This window comes from Anolis carolinensis, chromosome 6, assembly GCF_035594765.1.
Source record: "Anolis carolinensis isolate JA03-04 chromosome 6, rAnoCar3.1.pri, whole genome shotgun sequence".
NCBI classification, from domain to species: domain Eukaryota; kingdom Metazoa; phylum Chordata; class Lepidosauria; order Squamata; family Dactyloidae; genus Anolis; species Anolis carolinensis.
In genome coordinates, this window is record NC_085846.1 from 12,952,877 (window position 1) to 12,967,129 (window position 14,253).

The following is a 14,253-nucleotide window of genomic DNA, read 5'->3' on the forward strand; positions in this document are numbered from 1 at the left end:
TGCCCGTCTGATGAGGTCATTAGTGATTCCTAACTGGGTTCCCACTATGTAGTAGGTAGTGTAGTTCCCTGTAATATCAGCTCACTTGGCCGATGCAGTATGGAAGCAGAGGTTGTGATTGACCAGAGTGGGATGACTGCATAACAGGATTTGGGGACCTGCCACAGCAAGCAACCTCCCCCCCCCCCCCCCCAAAAAAAAAATATTTCGCAGGAAGAAACTGATCTTTTTCAACTAAATATGACTGGTGCAGAAACACACATACATTTCAAGCTTTCTTCAAAATACAAATTTATTCATTATTTTGTATCAATGTACATAGCCTAGCTCTCTGTGTGCCCCTCTTTCCACAAACTTCATATATATTTGAGTTTTGCCCAAAACTTAAACGTTTGGAATTGTTTATTCCTCTACCCGAAATCTATCAAGCTCTCTCCCTCCAGGGCTTCTGGAACCCATTCCAGTTGCTGCTGACTTCTCCTTTCTTCTTGCCAGATGTGTCTCACTTTCACAATATCCTTCCCAAATTCCAGATGGAGTTGAGTAAAATCCATGTTGTGGGATGCCATTTCCAGCTTCGGTACTGAAGGAGGTAGATGAAGGTCCATTACACGTTTTGGGTTTCCCTCTAATTTGGGCTGTTCCTGACTCTTCAGCCTGCGATACTGACTCTCTAGGTCATCAACCAAGGCTCGGAGGTACCCAAACCCTGCTGCACTAATAGCTCTCACCCAACCTTCCATTGTCTCTTGGTTTCCTGCTGCCATCTTATAGGAGCGGCTACCAGGTAATCCATTTGGATAGGAAATTTCAAAGGTATATGGTTCAGATGCGGATTCCTGGAGTTCCACAGTGCAGCCTTCTAGGACAATAAGCTGAGGAGGGCCACGGTCTCCATGTCGCTCCCGGCAGAAGAGAAGGTTGCCCCAGAGTTCACACCAACACTGGTGGTAGGAGGCACTGCGAATGCTCTTCTTATACAGAAGACCCTGGCATTCTGGGACATGTCCGAAGGGGAAAGAATGAATCGTGGCAGACATACGGAGCTTCATGTTGGATGGATCCTAAAATAAGGAAATAGACAATGGGTGATAAAACAAGCCAAACAACCATGTACTAGGTCTCTGGTGTTCATGGTTCATCTCCAGATGACAAGGTACAAATTTTCCCATTTATTTGGAGGTAAGGTCAATTCTAGGTAAGAAAAGTTGACCTCCATATCAACAACTAGGAGCAACTTGCTACAACCTAAAGGCCTTTTGATTTGTTGCTACAATTTGCAACAAGTTTCAAGTTTCTCTTGAAAGATGTATGGATTTACTTCATTTTCTCCTTCTCTTCCAATTGTGGCACAAGGGCTCATCCACATACTAGCTGAAAGCATATATGCCAAAATAAAAGGAGCTTACCATCCTTAGCAAATGTGGGGAATAGTCCCCTCATTCCGTTTTGATTTACAAACAGCCTCTCTAGATAGAATTTCTCAATTTCCAAACAGCAAAATATATGAGTTTGAATGACAAGCTGCAAGCAATAATGGGTTGGTAGTTAATATATATTGCTTATTGACCCCAATACAGTGAGGATTCATAGAAACCGTCCGCAGATCAGGTTTTGGTCTGGAAACCTCAGCCTGGGATGATCCAGCCCTACTATGGATTAGAATAGAAAAAAAAACCGATGGAGGGATCAAAGGAGGAAATACAAATCAGTACAGAAAATGAGAAGTGAAAGAATACATCATGGCGATGGGATGGAAGAAAAATAGGGCAGAGGTAAGAGATGAAAATAACAGAAATGAGTGAAGCAAGAGCAAAACTGAAATATATGAGGGTGGGAGAAAGCAGGAGATGAGGAACAATGTTAGATATGGCTCATCCATTTGGAAGTGGGATTTTAAAAACATCAAGCAAAAATACTTGAGTAAAATAGAAGAACCAAATGGAAATAAAGTTATGGATTGAGCAAACTAATAGTGACATGCAGGCATAAATAGATATGAGTCTTAAATATAAACTTTTAAAGAAGTTGCAGACATAAAAGAAGGGTGATGTTTAGGAAGGAGAGTGTTTGAAATCGGGAGATGAATGAGAAGACAAATATGTGGGTGCTTTTTATTGTGTCAAAAGTGACTTGAGAACATACTGCCAGTCACTTCTGGTGTGAGAAAATTAGTTGTCTACAGAAACATTGCCCAAAGGATGCTGGAATGTATTAGCTGGGAGGATTTTCTTATGTCCCCGCAAGCTAGAGCTGACAGACAGGGGTTCACCCCGTCTCGCAGATTCAAACCGGCAACCTTCAGGTCAGCAGTTCAGCCAGCACAAGGGTTTAACCCATTGTGCCACCATTGTGTGGATGATGGGTGAAAAGAGTTTTCGGGAATGAAAACATGGAAATTTGATCTTAAAATGTACAGTAGAGTCTCACTTATCCAAGCTTCACTTATCCAAGGTTCTGTATTATCCAAGGCAGTCTGCCTTTTAGTAGTCATTGTTTTTGTAGTAAATGTTAAAATGTTTTGGTGCTAAATTCGTAAATATAGTAATTACTACATAATATTACTGTGTATTGAACTGCTTTTTCTGTCAATTTCTTGTAAAACATGATGTTTGGGTGCTTAATTTGTGAAATCATAATGTAATTTTATGTTTAGTAGGCTTTTTTCTTAATCTCTCCTTATTATCCAAGATTTTCGCTTATCCAATGTTCTGCCGGCCTGTTTATCTTGGATAAGTGAGGCTCTACTGTAGTTAAATTGAGAGAATGAGACATAGAAAAGAAGTTCCCTTTTGAAACTATTTGAAGTAAGTTAATGAGAGCAGGGCCTCTGCCCATTTTTGAGCCAGTTTTTGAGGATTTTTGAGACACTGAATGCCCCTTACCTTTGGAAGTCAGCTCTTCCCTTAAGACTTTCCTCCAGGTCACTCCACTTCCTTCATTGCTCCACAAGAATAGTTTCCAAGGTGAAGAGGAGGGGCTTGCATTTACCTGCCTTTCCCCATCCAGGTAGTATTAGAAGTCACTTGATCCCGTGTTCCAGGAAGGCTGGAGGGTAAAGCAATCACGCACTTTGATGACAGCGTCTTGACTGTTTCTCTCACCCTCTCCAAAAGCAGGAAGAACAGGCAGCTCTACAGAAAAGGAAGTAAAAAACCCTAAATGAGTAGTGGATTTTTTAAAAAATGAAGTGAAAGTTTTCTCTGGTCCTAAAAAGCCCTATTTCAAGAAACAGATGAAGCAGTTGTAAGAACAAATTGTTGTGGGAAACGTAGGGCAAAAGAAGCTTGAGTTGCTGCTGGACCCTATAAAATCGTTACAATTTGTCTGAACCCGTCTCATGTATCATATATTTAGACTGTTGTCAGTTAATAACAGCTTGGTGATTTTCAGGGGTTGGGACAATTTGATGGTGGTATTGTGTAGTTTTAGGAGGGAGAGATGTCCTGTTCTATTGCTTTTCTGAGGCTTCTGCGGGTAGATTCTTACAAACTTTAAAAGAAAGAAGAAAACATAAAATACATTGTTCCTGTCTATGGAGTTTCCATTGAACCTTTATAATTAAACACTGCTGCTTCTAAGGTCTAGATATATTTTCTGTATGTGCCACTGCTTTTAATGCCGCTCCCAAAGCATCTGCGGCCACATCTTGTGGCAGTAAACTCTTTAGCTGTGGCTGCATCTTATGGCAATAACATTTAAAAACCAAACAGATGCCATAAACACATGCCATAAAATAAGCGTGGGGCCTTGGGTCAACAAGGTTTTAAGCATGAAGATATAAGTCCTCCTTGATGGCTAAATTTGAAGCAATGCTGTTCAGGTTTAGTGTCTGGGAAACTGAAATGCTCCAAAGCCTCAAACTGTCCACCTGGGGGCTGGGATGGCACACCTTTGTTTGCAGATTTTTCAGTGTACAAAAGCTTTATTGCATCATACAACTATTCAAAATTCTGTGTATAAAGTTACCTTCAGGCTATGTGTTTCAGGGATATGCCTCCCTAGACAACTTTCAGTCATGAGTTTTGATTTACATTCTGTTGCTAGTATCTGCCAGTTCTGTATCTGTGTTTGGTGCAAGTTTTAAAAAATATTTTGTGCTTTTATCTGTCTTTTATTTTATATATTTTGTGCTCATATGTTTTTGACTGTTGTACCCCGCCTTGAGAGTTGGGTAATAAATAAAATTTATTAGTATATTATTAATATATAAGAAACATACATTAATGTTGTGTATAGCTATGTCTAAATATTGAAGTAATGTCACATTGAAGATGGAGGCAGTGTGTTTACTGCTGCTTTATTTATTTATTTATTTATTTATTTATTTACAGCATTTATATTCCGCCCTTCTCACCCCGAAGGGGACTCAGGGCGGATCACATTACACATATAGGCAAACATTCAATGCCTTTTTAACATAGAACAAAGACAAGACAAACATAGGCTTTAGAGACTTAGGGGCCATGATGGCGCAATGGGTTAAACCTTTGCACTGTTGAATCTGCTGATCTAAAGGTTGGCAGTGCAAAGCCGTGGGTTGGGGTGAGCTCCCGTTGTTAGCCCTAGCTCCTGCCAACCTAGCAATTCAAAAACATACAAATGTGAGTAGATCAATAGGTACCGCTTTGGCAGGAAGGTAATAAAGGTGCCCATACAGCCATGCCATCAACAAGGCCAGGAGGTGTCTACGGACAACAGGCTCCTTGGCTTGGAAATGGAATAAGAGCACGTCCCCATGACCAGAGTTGAGCACCACCTCCAGAAAGCCAGAGATGAAAGGGGAAGCCTTCACCTTTGCTCTGTGTATTTGTATGTCATTGTTATTCCGCATTGAATGTTTGTCTATCTGTGTTTGTGGTAATCTGCTGAGACCCCTCGGGGAGATAAAACAGAATATAAATAAAATGTATTATTATTGTGTTGTTGAAGGCTTTCGTGGCTGGAATCATTGAGTTGTGCATTTTCTGGGCTGTATGGCCATGTTCCAGAAGCATTCTCTCCTGACGTTTCGCCCACATCTGTGGCAGGCAAACTCAGAGGTTTTGAGGTATATTGGAAACATTAAGCAGTAAAAACTATAAACCTTCCTTGCTTAGTCTTCCAGTATACATTACAACCTCTGAGGATGCCTACCATAGATGTGGGCGAAACGTCAGGAGAGAATGCTTCTGGAACATGGCCACACAGCCTGGAAAATGCACAACTCACTGTATTATTATTATTACTACTATTATTATTCAGGGCAGACCCTCTATCCCAGGATCTGATCCCAGGTTTTCTGCTTTAAACTAGATTATGAGTCTGCACTGCCAAATCTGGGATAAACAGAAAACCTGGGATCAGATCCTGGGATATAGGCCCTGTCTGGAAGAGCCCTAAGGCCCCTTCCACATTGCGCCTATATCCCTGAATCTGAACCCAGATTACTTGCTTATCCCAGATTATCTGGTAGTGTGGACACATATAATCCAGTTTAAATCAGATAATCTTGGTTCAGATCCTGTGGTAGAGGGCAGTGTAAGAGGGCCCTCAGGGCCCTTCCACATAGCCATATAACCCAGAATATCACGGCAGAAAATCTCACTATATCTGCTTTGAACTGGGTTATCTGAGTCCACACTGCCATATATCCCAGTTCAAAGCAGATAATGTGGGATTTTATTCAGCTACATGGTAGGGGACCATAGACATGGAGCAATGGATTCAAATGGTAGGAAAAGAGATCCCACCTAAACATAAGGAAGGACTTGCTGAAAGTTGTTCCAACAAGATGCCTGAGAGTGTGGTGAAGTCTCCTTGTCTGGAGGTCCTTCGGCAAAGGCTGGATTGGATGGCCATCTGTCAGGAGTGCTTTGATAAGTATGTAATATTCCTGCAAAGAATGGGGTTGCACTGAATGGCCCTTGTGGGGTCTCTTCCAGGGCCAAAAGCGAGGCCTGTGCCTTTAAGTTTTGCCCATACTGCCCACAGCTGCGCTGTTCAGTTCTAGCGAAGCCACGGTTTGCCAGGAGTTGACGTCACTTCCCATGCGCCAAAGGCTCCCCCCTTTAGCAGTCCTCTAGCCGTCCTGTTGTCGCATCGGCTTCGAATGGTGGCAGGACCCGGATGTTGATTCCTTCCCTGAGGTGGGCCGAGAGTGGTCTGCGTGCTGCAGAGGTGAGAGCTGTTATATTATAATTAACATATTATAATTAGCATATTATAATTAGCAGAGGCCAGGAGGGAGGAATAGGCCTTGGGGGCTTCCACATCACTCCCCATTAATGAGTGGGAGTTCATCAGATCCATATCTGCATATCCATATTTATTATATTACTAGCTTGGGGACCCAGCGTTGCCCTGGTTATTTGGAAAAGTCAATGTTTTAATTGTACAAAATGCATAATGTAGATTAATTCTAACTGGCATCATGCCAGGTTAACCCCCTGAAATTCCATCACTACATAAAAGTTTGTCATGTTGGGCAAGTTTGCTCTAGATCAGGCCTGGGCAAACTTGGGCCTTCCGGGTGTTTTGGACTTCAACTCCCACCATTCCTAACAGCCTCAGGCCCCTTCCTTTCCCCCCTCAGCCGCTTAAGCGGCTGAGGGGGAAAAGGAAAGGGCCTGAGGCTGTTAGGAATGGTGGGAGTTGAAGTCCAAAACACCCTGAAGGCCCAAGTTTGCCCAGGCCTGCTCTAGATGCATCATCAGTAGGGCTCAGTGTACTCTCTGGCTGTAGGGTAAACTACAACTCCCACTCTGGTGAATCAGTCCTCTCAAACCCCTCCAGTAGGTTGAGTTAGCCATGGGGGTTCTGTATGCCAAGTTTTGTCCCAGTCCATCATCGGTGGAGGTCACAGTTTCCCTGGTTGTGGGTGAACTACAACTCCCAGAAAGGAAGATCAGTTCCATCCCATCCCCCTGTCCCCCAACCCCTCCAGTAATAAAATTTTGCCATATCAGGTACCTGTGCCAAGTTTGGTCCAAATCCATCCGTGTTTGGGTTCACAGTGCTCTCTGGATGTAATTGAACTACAACTCCCCCAATCAAGGTGAATGTATTATTTCCGCCAAAGATCTCCAATATTTTTTTGCTGGTCATGGGGGCTCTGTGTGCCAAGTTTGGTCCAATTCCATCTTTGGTGGAGTTCAGAGTGCCCATTGATTGCAGGTGAGCTATACATCCCAATACCTACAACTCCAAAATGTCCAGGTAATTCCCCTCAAAACCCACCAGTATTCAAATGTGGGCATATCAAGTATGCATGCCAAGTTTGGTCCAGATTCATCATTGTTTGGGTTCATAGTGCACTCTGGATGTAGGTGAACTACAACTCCTATAAATCCCTCCAAGTCCCTCCAGTATTTTTTGTTGGTCACGAGGGTTCTGTGTGCTAAGTTAGGTCCAGGGCCATCGTTGGTGGGGTCCAGAGTGAACTATACATTCCAGTACCTACAATGGCTATAAATCAAGATGAATTTTCCCCCAAACCTCTCCAGTATTTTTCTTTGGTAATGGGGGTTCTGTGTGCCAAATGTGGTTGAAGTCTATTGTCAGTGGGGTTCAGAGTGCTCTGACCTGATGCAGGGTGAACTACAACTTTCATCATGAGTCAATCCCCCAAACTCCAGTATGTTTAGTTGCTGCTCAGTTTGTTATGCAGACAGAGTTGAAAAGAGTAGGAAAGGGTTAAGGGAGAGGAGTGGGTGGGATCATGCAAATTCCACACCAATACAGAGAGTAAGAAATACTGGGATGTTTGTGGTGGTGGAAACACGTAAAATCTAGAATGAAATTGTCTCTGAATGAAAGCATCCCTTGGGTGGTGGGCTGTAGTGTTTGGGGAGGAAGAACCCATAAGAGTCATCTAGCCCAGCCATGAGCAAACTTGGGCCCTTCAGGTATTTAGGACTTCAACTCCCACAATTCCTAACAGTCTACTGATTTCCACCACACTATTGTTGTTGATATTATTATTATTTCTACTTCATACCAGCCTCTTCTCGTGGATTGAGGTGGAGAATGAAAACATATTAAAATACGACATGTGCCGTTGGTTATAAAACACACAACACACACACCAGTTAAAACATCAGTTTATAAAGAACATATACAACCAGTTTATATTCAATCTGGACAAAGGTGGGAGGATTGCACAAGTCTGCCTGGGGAAAAAACTTTTAAAAAAATATGGTAGCTCTTCCAAATTTATTTTTAGGTGCTGAAAACCCCGATGAAATTGCTGTGCCACACGTAGTTCTTTCACATATTTGCTAGTTTTATCAATTCAGTTGTTACTCTGTTTTGATCACATGCTAATGTCCCAGCGTGATTTCCTTTAGTGCTTTTGAATGAATGGGCTGTTGTTTTTCAAAGCAGTGGATTAAAGTGTTTTGAAAACCTATGGCAGGATCTGCAGTGCCACACAATGCAGTTTGGAACTACATTATATGGTCAGTGCAGACCCATATAATGCCATTGAACTGCATTGATTTTATTTATTTACTATATTTATACTCCTCTCTTCTCATGTCGAAGGGGACTCAGCATGGCTTCCAAGCTGTCAATATTCAATGTCATACAAGCGACAAACAGAAACAATCAATACAAATATTAAAATCATTAAGTGTTCCAAAATTGATACATTAAAATCAGCTAATAAAATCACACAAATCCAAAGTCATAGTCCAAGAGCCATTCCAATGCTTGCTACATTGATCTGCATTATATGGCAGCATAGATAGGATATATGAGGTAACTTTATAAACTCCCCCTTAATGTTTAAACTTCACTCCCCAAAGAAGTCATACTCAGTCACATATTGCAAAATGATAGCAAAGCAAGTTGTAACAAAAACTAAATATGATGGTGCAAATATGAGGCTATTTTTGGATTTACCAAAGCAAATTTCTATATTAGTGTACATTAAAAAAGGTTTTATGACTTTCAATTTTGCAGGGCAGTTTTTTTTGGAAGGGATGCCCTCACATTAATTTGTTCGTGTCATTTAGTTTAGAAGATATCTAGTGGGTTTGTTGCAGATGTGTTAATTGAGACAGATTGTTATGAAAGGTGGTAATATATTGTAAGAGAAGAAAAAACAACCAGAAATAGTGGTTTATATTTTTTTGTATTCTTCCCCGCTCCAGCCTTTACTAGCCACAATCAATTTCCAAAGTAAACAAAAAAATTCTACCTTTAAGAAAGTGTTTTGCAAACATTCAGAAACTGCATGTCTATATTTCTTTCTCAGAACCTGAATTTTAATTAAGTCTTTTATTATGTGAGTGTTTTCAAGCAAGATGATGCAGTAGAGTATGCAATGATTTTTGTTAATTTGCTTTATTTCTCTGTGTCTATTTCACTGTGGGATTATTTCAGTGTTTCAGTTGCATTATAGTGTAGGATATGCATTTATGCAGAGGGACGAGAAATGTGTATAAACACCGCTATCCCACGTGTCCATCTGTACCACAAAGATGGCACCAGCAGCTGCTTGTTTACAAACGTTGCCTTGGCTTGTGTTTGGTGAAGATAAGGACCTTATCGCCATGTTGCTTTCCAGAAAGCTGTCCAGTCTGAAGACATTGGTTTTGGGTGCATAAAGGGCTCTCTATCTTCCTTTGAGTCTATTTTGCTTTCCATAGGTCCATTATGTCAAAACGCAAGGTAACCTTTGAAGACCAAGGTGATGAAGATGAAGAGGAAATGAGTTTGCCAAAGAAGAAGGTATGACAGAAGAAAACCCCTTTTCCCTCCCTTAATATCTAATTTTTTTTAAAAAATAGTGAGACATAGTGGTGTTAACATTGGACTATGAAGACCGGGGTTCAGTTCCACATGAAAATCCACTGGGTGACAAATTCTCAGACCCCCAAACTCCCATGATAAGTTTGCTCTAAGTTAGAAACAACTTGAAGACAAACCACAACAATAATAACCTTGCTAAGTCTGGATCTTTGTAGTCAAAACATCTGGAAGGACCAGGATGCTGGTAGTTATATTCTGTCACTTGGTATTTAGGTGACAAAGCTGAGTGAAATCTAGCTAATATTTTCACATCATGTTAACGTTAGGAAGCTGTATTTATTTCATTGAAAATGGCCCACCACATGAATGATTTTAAAAGATAGGAGGAGGAAAGTATTGATAGTTGTCTATTACTCCTAGTATCAGAGATGATGACTCCCACTGCCAATTGTTGTGTACACAAGTTGGAATTATTGGTCTTCTTGCACTCATGTTTTGGGATGTGGCTTTCAATAGGCATTGTGAGAAAGACTAGATGAGCCTTTTTGGTTCCCATATTGTTCTTACAACAGAGGTAAACTGCTAAGTGTTGAGAATGACAAAATAACAGAGGCACTTTAGTCTTTCTGAAAATGCATCATTTCCTCATTATTTTTTCTCTCCTGATCAGCTTGTAGAACCTGCCATTGGTGGGCCAGGTAGTCGTTTTAAGGGCAAACACTCATTAGACAGTGATGAGGAAGATGACGAAGAGGAGGAAGGACGAGGCAGTAAATATGACATCTTGGCATCAGATGATGTGGAGGGTATGTATGAGACTGTATTTGATTCAATGGGATTAAATATTCTAAAATGCTGTATAAATAAGAGGGGCTGTTTGGATTTCAGATGCCACCAGCGTGGATAAGACTGCCCTTAAGGAATCTGGGTGACTGAATAGCTATTTTAGTACTTCAAAATAACTGCAAAGATTAAGTGTTCAAAATCAAATGGCGTTTGTTTTGTCAGCAATTCTTAAAATAGGGGTAGCCATTATTGGCAACGGCTTTATCAAACATCCCCCCCCTTATTTCACTCTTGTAGGGCAGGAATCTGCCACTATTGACTACGAAGATGGTGTTCGGATCACCCCATTCAATTTGCAGGAAGAGATGGAAGAAGGCCATTTCGATTCAGAGGGCAACTACTTCTTGAAGAAAGAGGCAATGATTCGTGACAACTGGTTGGACAACATAGACTGGGTAAGACCATCTCTATGGCTTCCATGTAAAGTAGTCAGTACAAATATAGCTATGATCTCACATATGTCTAATTAAAGATGTGAAGACTGGGGGAAACCCCAGAAGAAATCAGAAAAAAGGTCCCTATTGTTAAACCTTTTTTTAAAAAGAAAATGTGAAAAACATTAGTATTAGTATCATAAAAAATATTTAAGACAAGCTACTCATGTATTTGCTGCTCCAAAATCATTTCTAAAAACCGTGTAGGATGAATATATTTATTGAAGCCTGTGTATAATTTTAAACAATTACAATTCCTGGTCTTGGTTTCCTTTTCCCAGTTCTTTTTATGGGAATGAGTATGTTATGTTATATTGGGTGCAAATGTTTTCATAAAGAATATACAGCCCAATAAAAAAATTGATTTCTAGCTCTGTTCCTGGGGTTATTTGGGATGATGATTCAGAAAATTGTATAGACTGCATCAACTCTAGTTTCTTAAATATGGTTATCGTCATTTTTTATGGGCAAACAGATGGCAACTGATAGATGGCGTATGTTCTGTATCTCAGAAACTGAAGCTGATAGAGGGAAACCGGTGCCGTTTTTGGAATTAGTAGGTTAAGTATACCCAGAAAGAGAGCTAACATCTGAGGCACCTAAGTGTATGTTGCCCTGTGATATCATTACTTAAATATCCACTAGAATTCTTTGTCCTGACCATAAACACATTTTAATGGCACAGTATTTTGCTTACCATAGTTCCCATCTTTCCCTTTAGGTCAAAATAAAAGAACAGCCTCCTGGTCGGAAGAAACCACCACTGGATTCTGGGGAAGACAACGGCGAAGGTGACGAAGATGACCTTGAAATTGGCCAGACACCTTTAGGGAAGAAGGAGCTATTAGAAGGGATGGTGGATTTGGTGCAACCTGGCGAGACGGTGGCCAGAGCCATTCAAAGGCTTGGAGATAGAGGTGGGCCCAAGAACAGTGGGCGTCAGCAGAAGCCCTGGAGCCGCCTCAAGGCAAACGAAGCAGAGCAAGCTGAGCAAGGGGAGCCCCAGAAGATTGGGTCGCCAGAGCGGAAAGAGCAGCTGGAGCGCCTGTCTGGGCTGGCTGACCAAATGGTGGCTCGGGGCGTGTACGAGATCTACCAGGAGACCCGGGAGAAGCTGGCGCTGAGGCTCCGGGCATTGGAGCATCCTCATGTAGCACCTTCCGGTGCTGAGCCGGAGCTTGATATGTTTGCCGAAGATATTGATGAAGCAAAACTGGGGGAGAAGACGCCGGCAGGTGAGAGAGAGAGTCTTTCAGGCATGTAGAACACTATGGAATTGGGATCACTTGAAGTGGAAACACAGAGAATCACATGAAATAATTCATTGCTGAGTCATACCACTGCCTGAGGGAAGTTGTGTGATGTCAAGATTTTCTTTGTGCTTAGGAAGTAAAGGGGTCATGGAAAAGGTCTGGTATAATGTTCAACAACGGAACTCATTGCACTGCTTCAGAGTGTTGTGGAGACTCCTTCTTTGGATGCTTTTAAACAGAAGCCAAGTGGCCATCTGTTAGGGGTATTTTGATTGTGCTTTTCCTATATGGCAGGGAGTTGGACTGGATGGCCCATATGGTCACTCCCAACTCTATGATTCTAAGGGCCCTTCCATGCTGCCCTTTATCCCAGGATCTGATCCCAGATTATTTGCTTTAAACTGGAATATATGAGTCCCCACTGTCAAATAACCTTGGATAAACAGATAATCTGGAATCAGATCCTGAGATAAAGGGGCAGTGTGAAAGGGCCCTGTGTTGATCAAGAAAACATCCAAATATCAGCTTCCTTGTGTTGCTGTTCTTAGTTGTTTAGATTTTTATGGAATTGACATATGACATTTTTTTTCTTATGCATTTTTATTATTATTTTAACATACACATTTTAGACAACATCAAGCGATGATCAGATTGTACAAGAACAAACAAGTACACATGTTTACACAACTACCAGAAGACAAAGGGTTAAAGTAAAATGCATTGAAACACTAAATGCTACACCTATAACACTAAGTCAAACAGTGAAATGTTACTTCCAATTAGTATACTAACTCTGTCTTCTCTTTTTTAAAATAATAATTCTGACATATGACCTATTTTAATGTTCTCCAACAGCAGGAAGCGAGGCTCAGCAGCAGGATGATGATGACGACAACTCTCTCTCTGAGGTGATGTGGGAATATAAATGGGAAAACACAAACTCATCCGAACTCTATGGCCCATTTAGCAGCTCACAGATGCAGGTAAGAGAATGCAGATGGAAGAAACAGATTTCTGTTAATGTGTGTGTGTGTACATATACGCGTACATTTTTTGCCCTGTTTTTACTGTCCTTGAACAAGTCAAACTGTCAGCTTTGGAGAAAGGCAAAGGCTTTCTCCCCTGGGGGAGAAGAGCGGTATACAAATTAAATAAATAAATACCCATCTGAAAAAAATTGCAAAAAACTATGTGATAGTCTATAACTTATAAAACTATAAGTCAGACTTAGAAGATGCACAACAACTTTTTGGAACTTCATAATAATGGATTGTTGATGTAGTTGTAACTCTGGGATCTGGATGGTCATGGGTACAGAACTGGTGCAAAAACAAACTTCCTTGGAATCAGCTTGGCATTGATTGCTTTAATATAACATTTGTTGGTTACATTAGTTCCTTCCTTGAGTGCTTCTTGGGTCTATTTGCTTGCTTGCTTCCTCACTCTGGCGTCAGTTTCCTTTCTATTTTTACATTCTCTTCTCCTGTATCCCTCCAGGACTGGGTGTCCCAGGGCTATTTCCCTGACGGGGTTTACTGCCGGAAAGTGGAAAATTCTGAGGGCCAGTTCTACAACTCCAAGCGCATTGACTTCGACCTCTACACGTGATCGGAACCCACCTCCTGCCCCTCGGAATGCAAGACATGGCACTCAACCCGGTGGCAGAATGAAAGACCTTGCCGGACTTTAGGGGGTGGGGGCTGAGGAGGGGAGGGTTTTCTCTGTGTGTATGTGTGTGTGCGCATTCGTGTGTTTGCAGAGAAGAGAAGAGGCTTGATTCATCATTAATCCTGGAGGTGTTTCAGATTTGTGGAGAAATAAAAGAATCAGCCTGATACTGGGTTGGTTGGTCTACTGTTTCCTTGATGGCAATTGCATCCATTCATTAGTTGGGACAAGCAGATACAAGCCATCAAGTCTTCTTCCACCTCCAGCCCAGTTTTCTAGTCCTGTCCTTTATAATGCATAGATTCATGGAAGTCTTA

The 14,253-nt window shown here is 41.4% G+C and overlaps 2 protein-coding genes across 3 annotated transcripts; one reads left to right on the top strand and one right to left on the bottom strand.

Moving 5' to 3' along the window:
* Positions 1 to 274: 274 nt before the first annotated feature.
* LOC100556541 (sesquipedalian-1) lies at positions 275 to 5,924 on the bottom strand. The gene is made up of 3 exons (XM_016997530.2): positions 5,733 to 5,924; positions 2,886 to 3,134; positions 275 to 1,064 (listed from the first exon to the last, which is right to left on the bottom strand). Exon 3 carries the CDS (start codon positions 1,050 to 1,052, stop codon positions 411 to 413), a length of 642 nt encoding a protein of 213 aa, XP_016853019.1. The 5' UTR covers positions 1,053 to 1,064; positions 2,886 to 3,134; positions 5,733 to 5,924; the 3' UTR covers positions 275 to 410.
* Positions 5,925 to 6,015: 91 nt separating this feature from the next.
* On the top strand, positions 6,016 to 14,103 carry cd2bp2 (CD2 cytoplasmic tail binding protein 2). 2 transcript variants are annotated; one of them, XM_016997536.2, is made up of 7 exons: positions 6,016 to 6,159; positions 9,633 to 9,714; positions 10,406 to 10,541; positions 10,819 to 10,976; positions 11,737 to 12,250; positions 13,127 to 13,251; positions 13,766 to 14,103. In XM_016997536.2, exons 2-7 carry the CDS (start codon positions 9,640 to 9,642, stop codon positions 13,874 to 13,876), a joined length of 1,119 nt encoding a protein of 372 aa, XP_016853025.1. In that variant the 5' UTR covers positions 6,016 to 6,159; positions 9,633 to 9,639; the 3' UTR covers positions 13,877 to 14,103. The 2 variants fall into 2 exon arrangements, with proteins under 2 accessions (XP_016853025.1, XP_008119203.1); XM_008120996.3 differs by having other exon boundaries at positions 6,017 to 6,159; positions 13,124 to 13,251.
* The last annotated feature ends 150 nt before the right edge of the window (positions 14,104 to 14,253 follow it).

Coding starts and splice junctions, on each gene's coding strand:
- LOC100556541 (XM_016997530.2), bottom strand. CDS start 1,052: ATGAAGCTCCGTATGTCTGCCACGATTCATTCTTTCCCCTTCGGACAT.
- cd2bp2 (XM_008120996.3), top strand. CDS start 9,640: ATGTCAAAACGCAAGGTAACCTTTGAAGACCAAGGTGATGAAGATGAA. Junction 9,715..10,405: donor TGAGTTTGCCAAAGAAGAAG/GTATGACAGAAG, acceptor TCTCCTGATCAG/CTTGTAGAACCTGCCATTGG. Junction 10,977..11,736: donor GGTTGGACAACATAGACTGG/GTAAGACCATCT, acceptor CTTTCCCTTTAG/GTCAAAATAAAAGAACAGCC.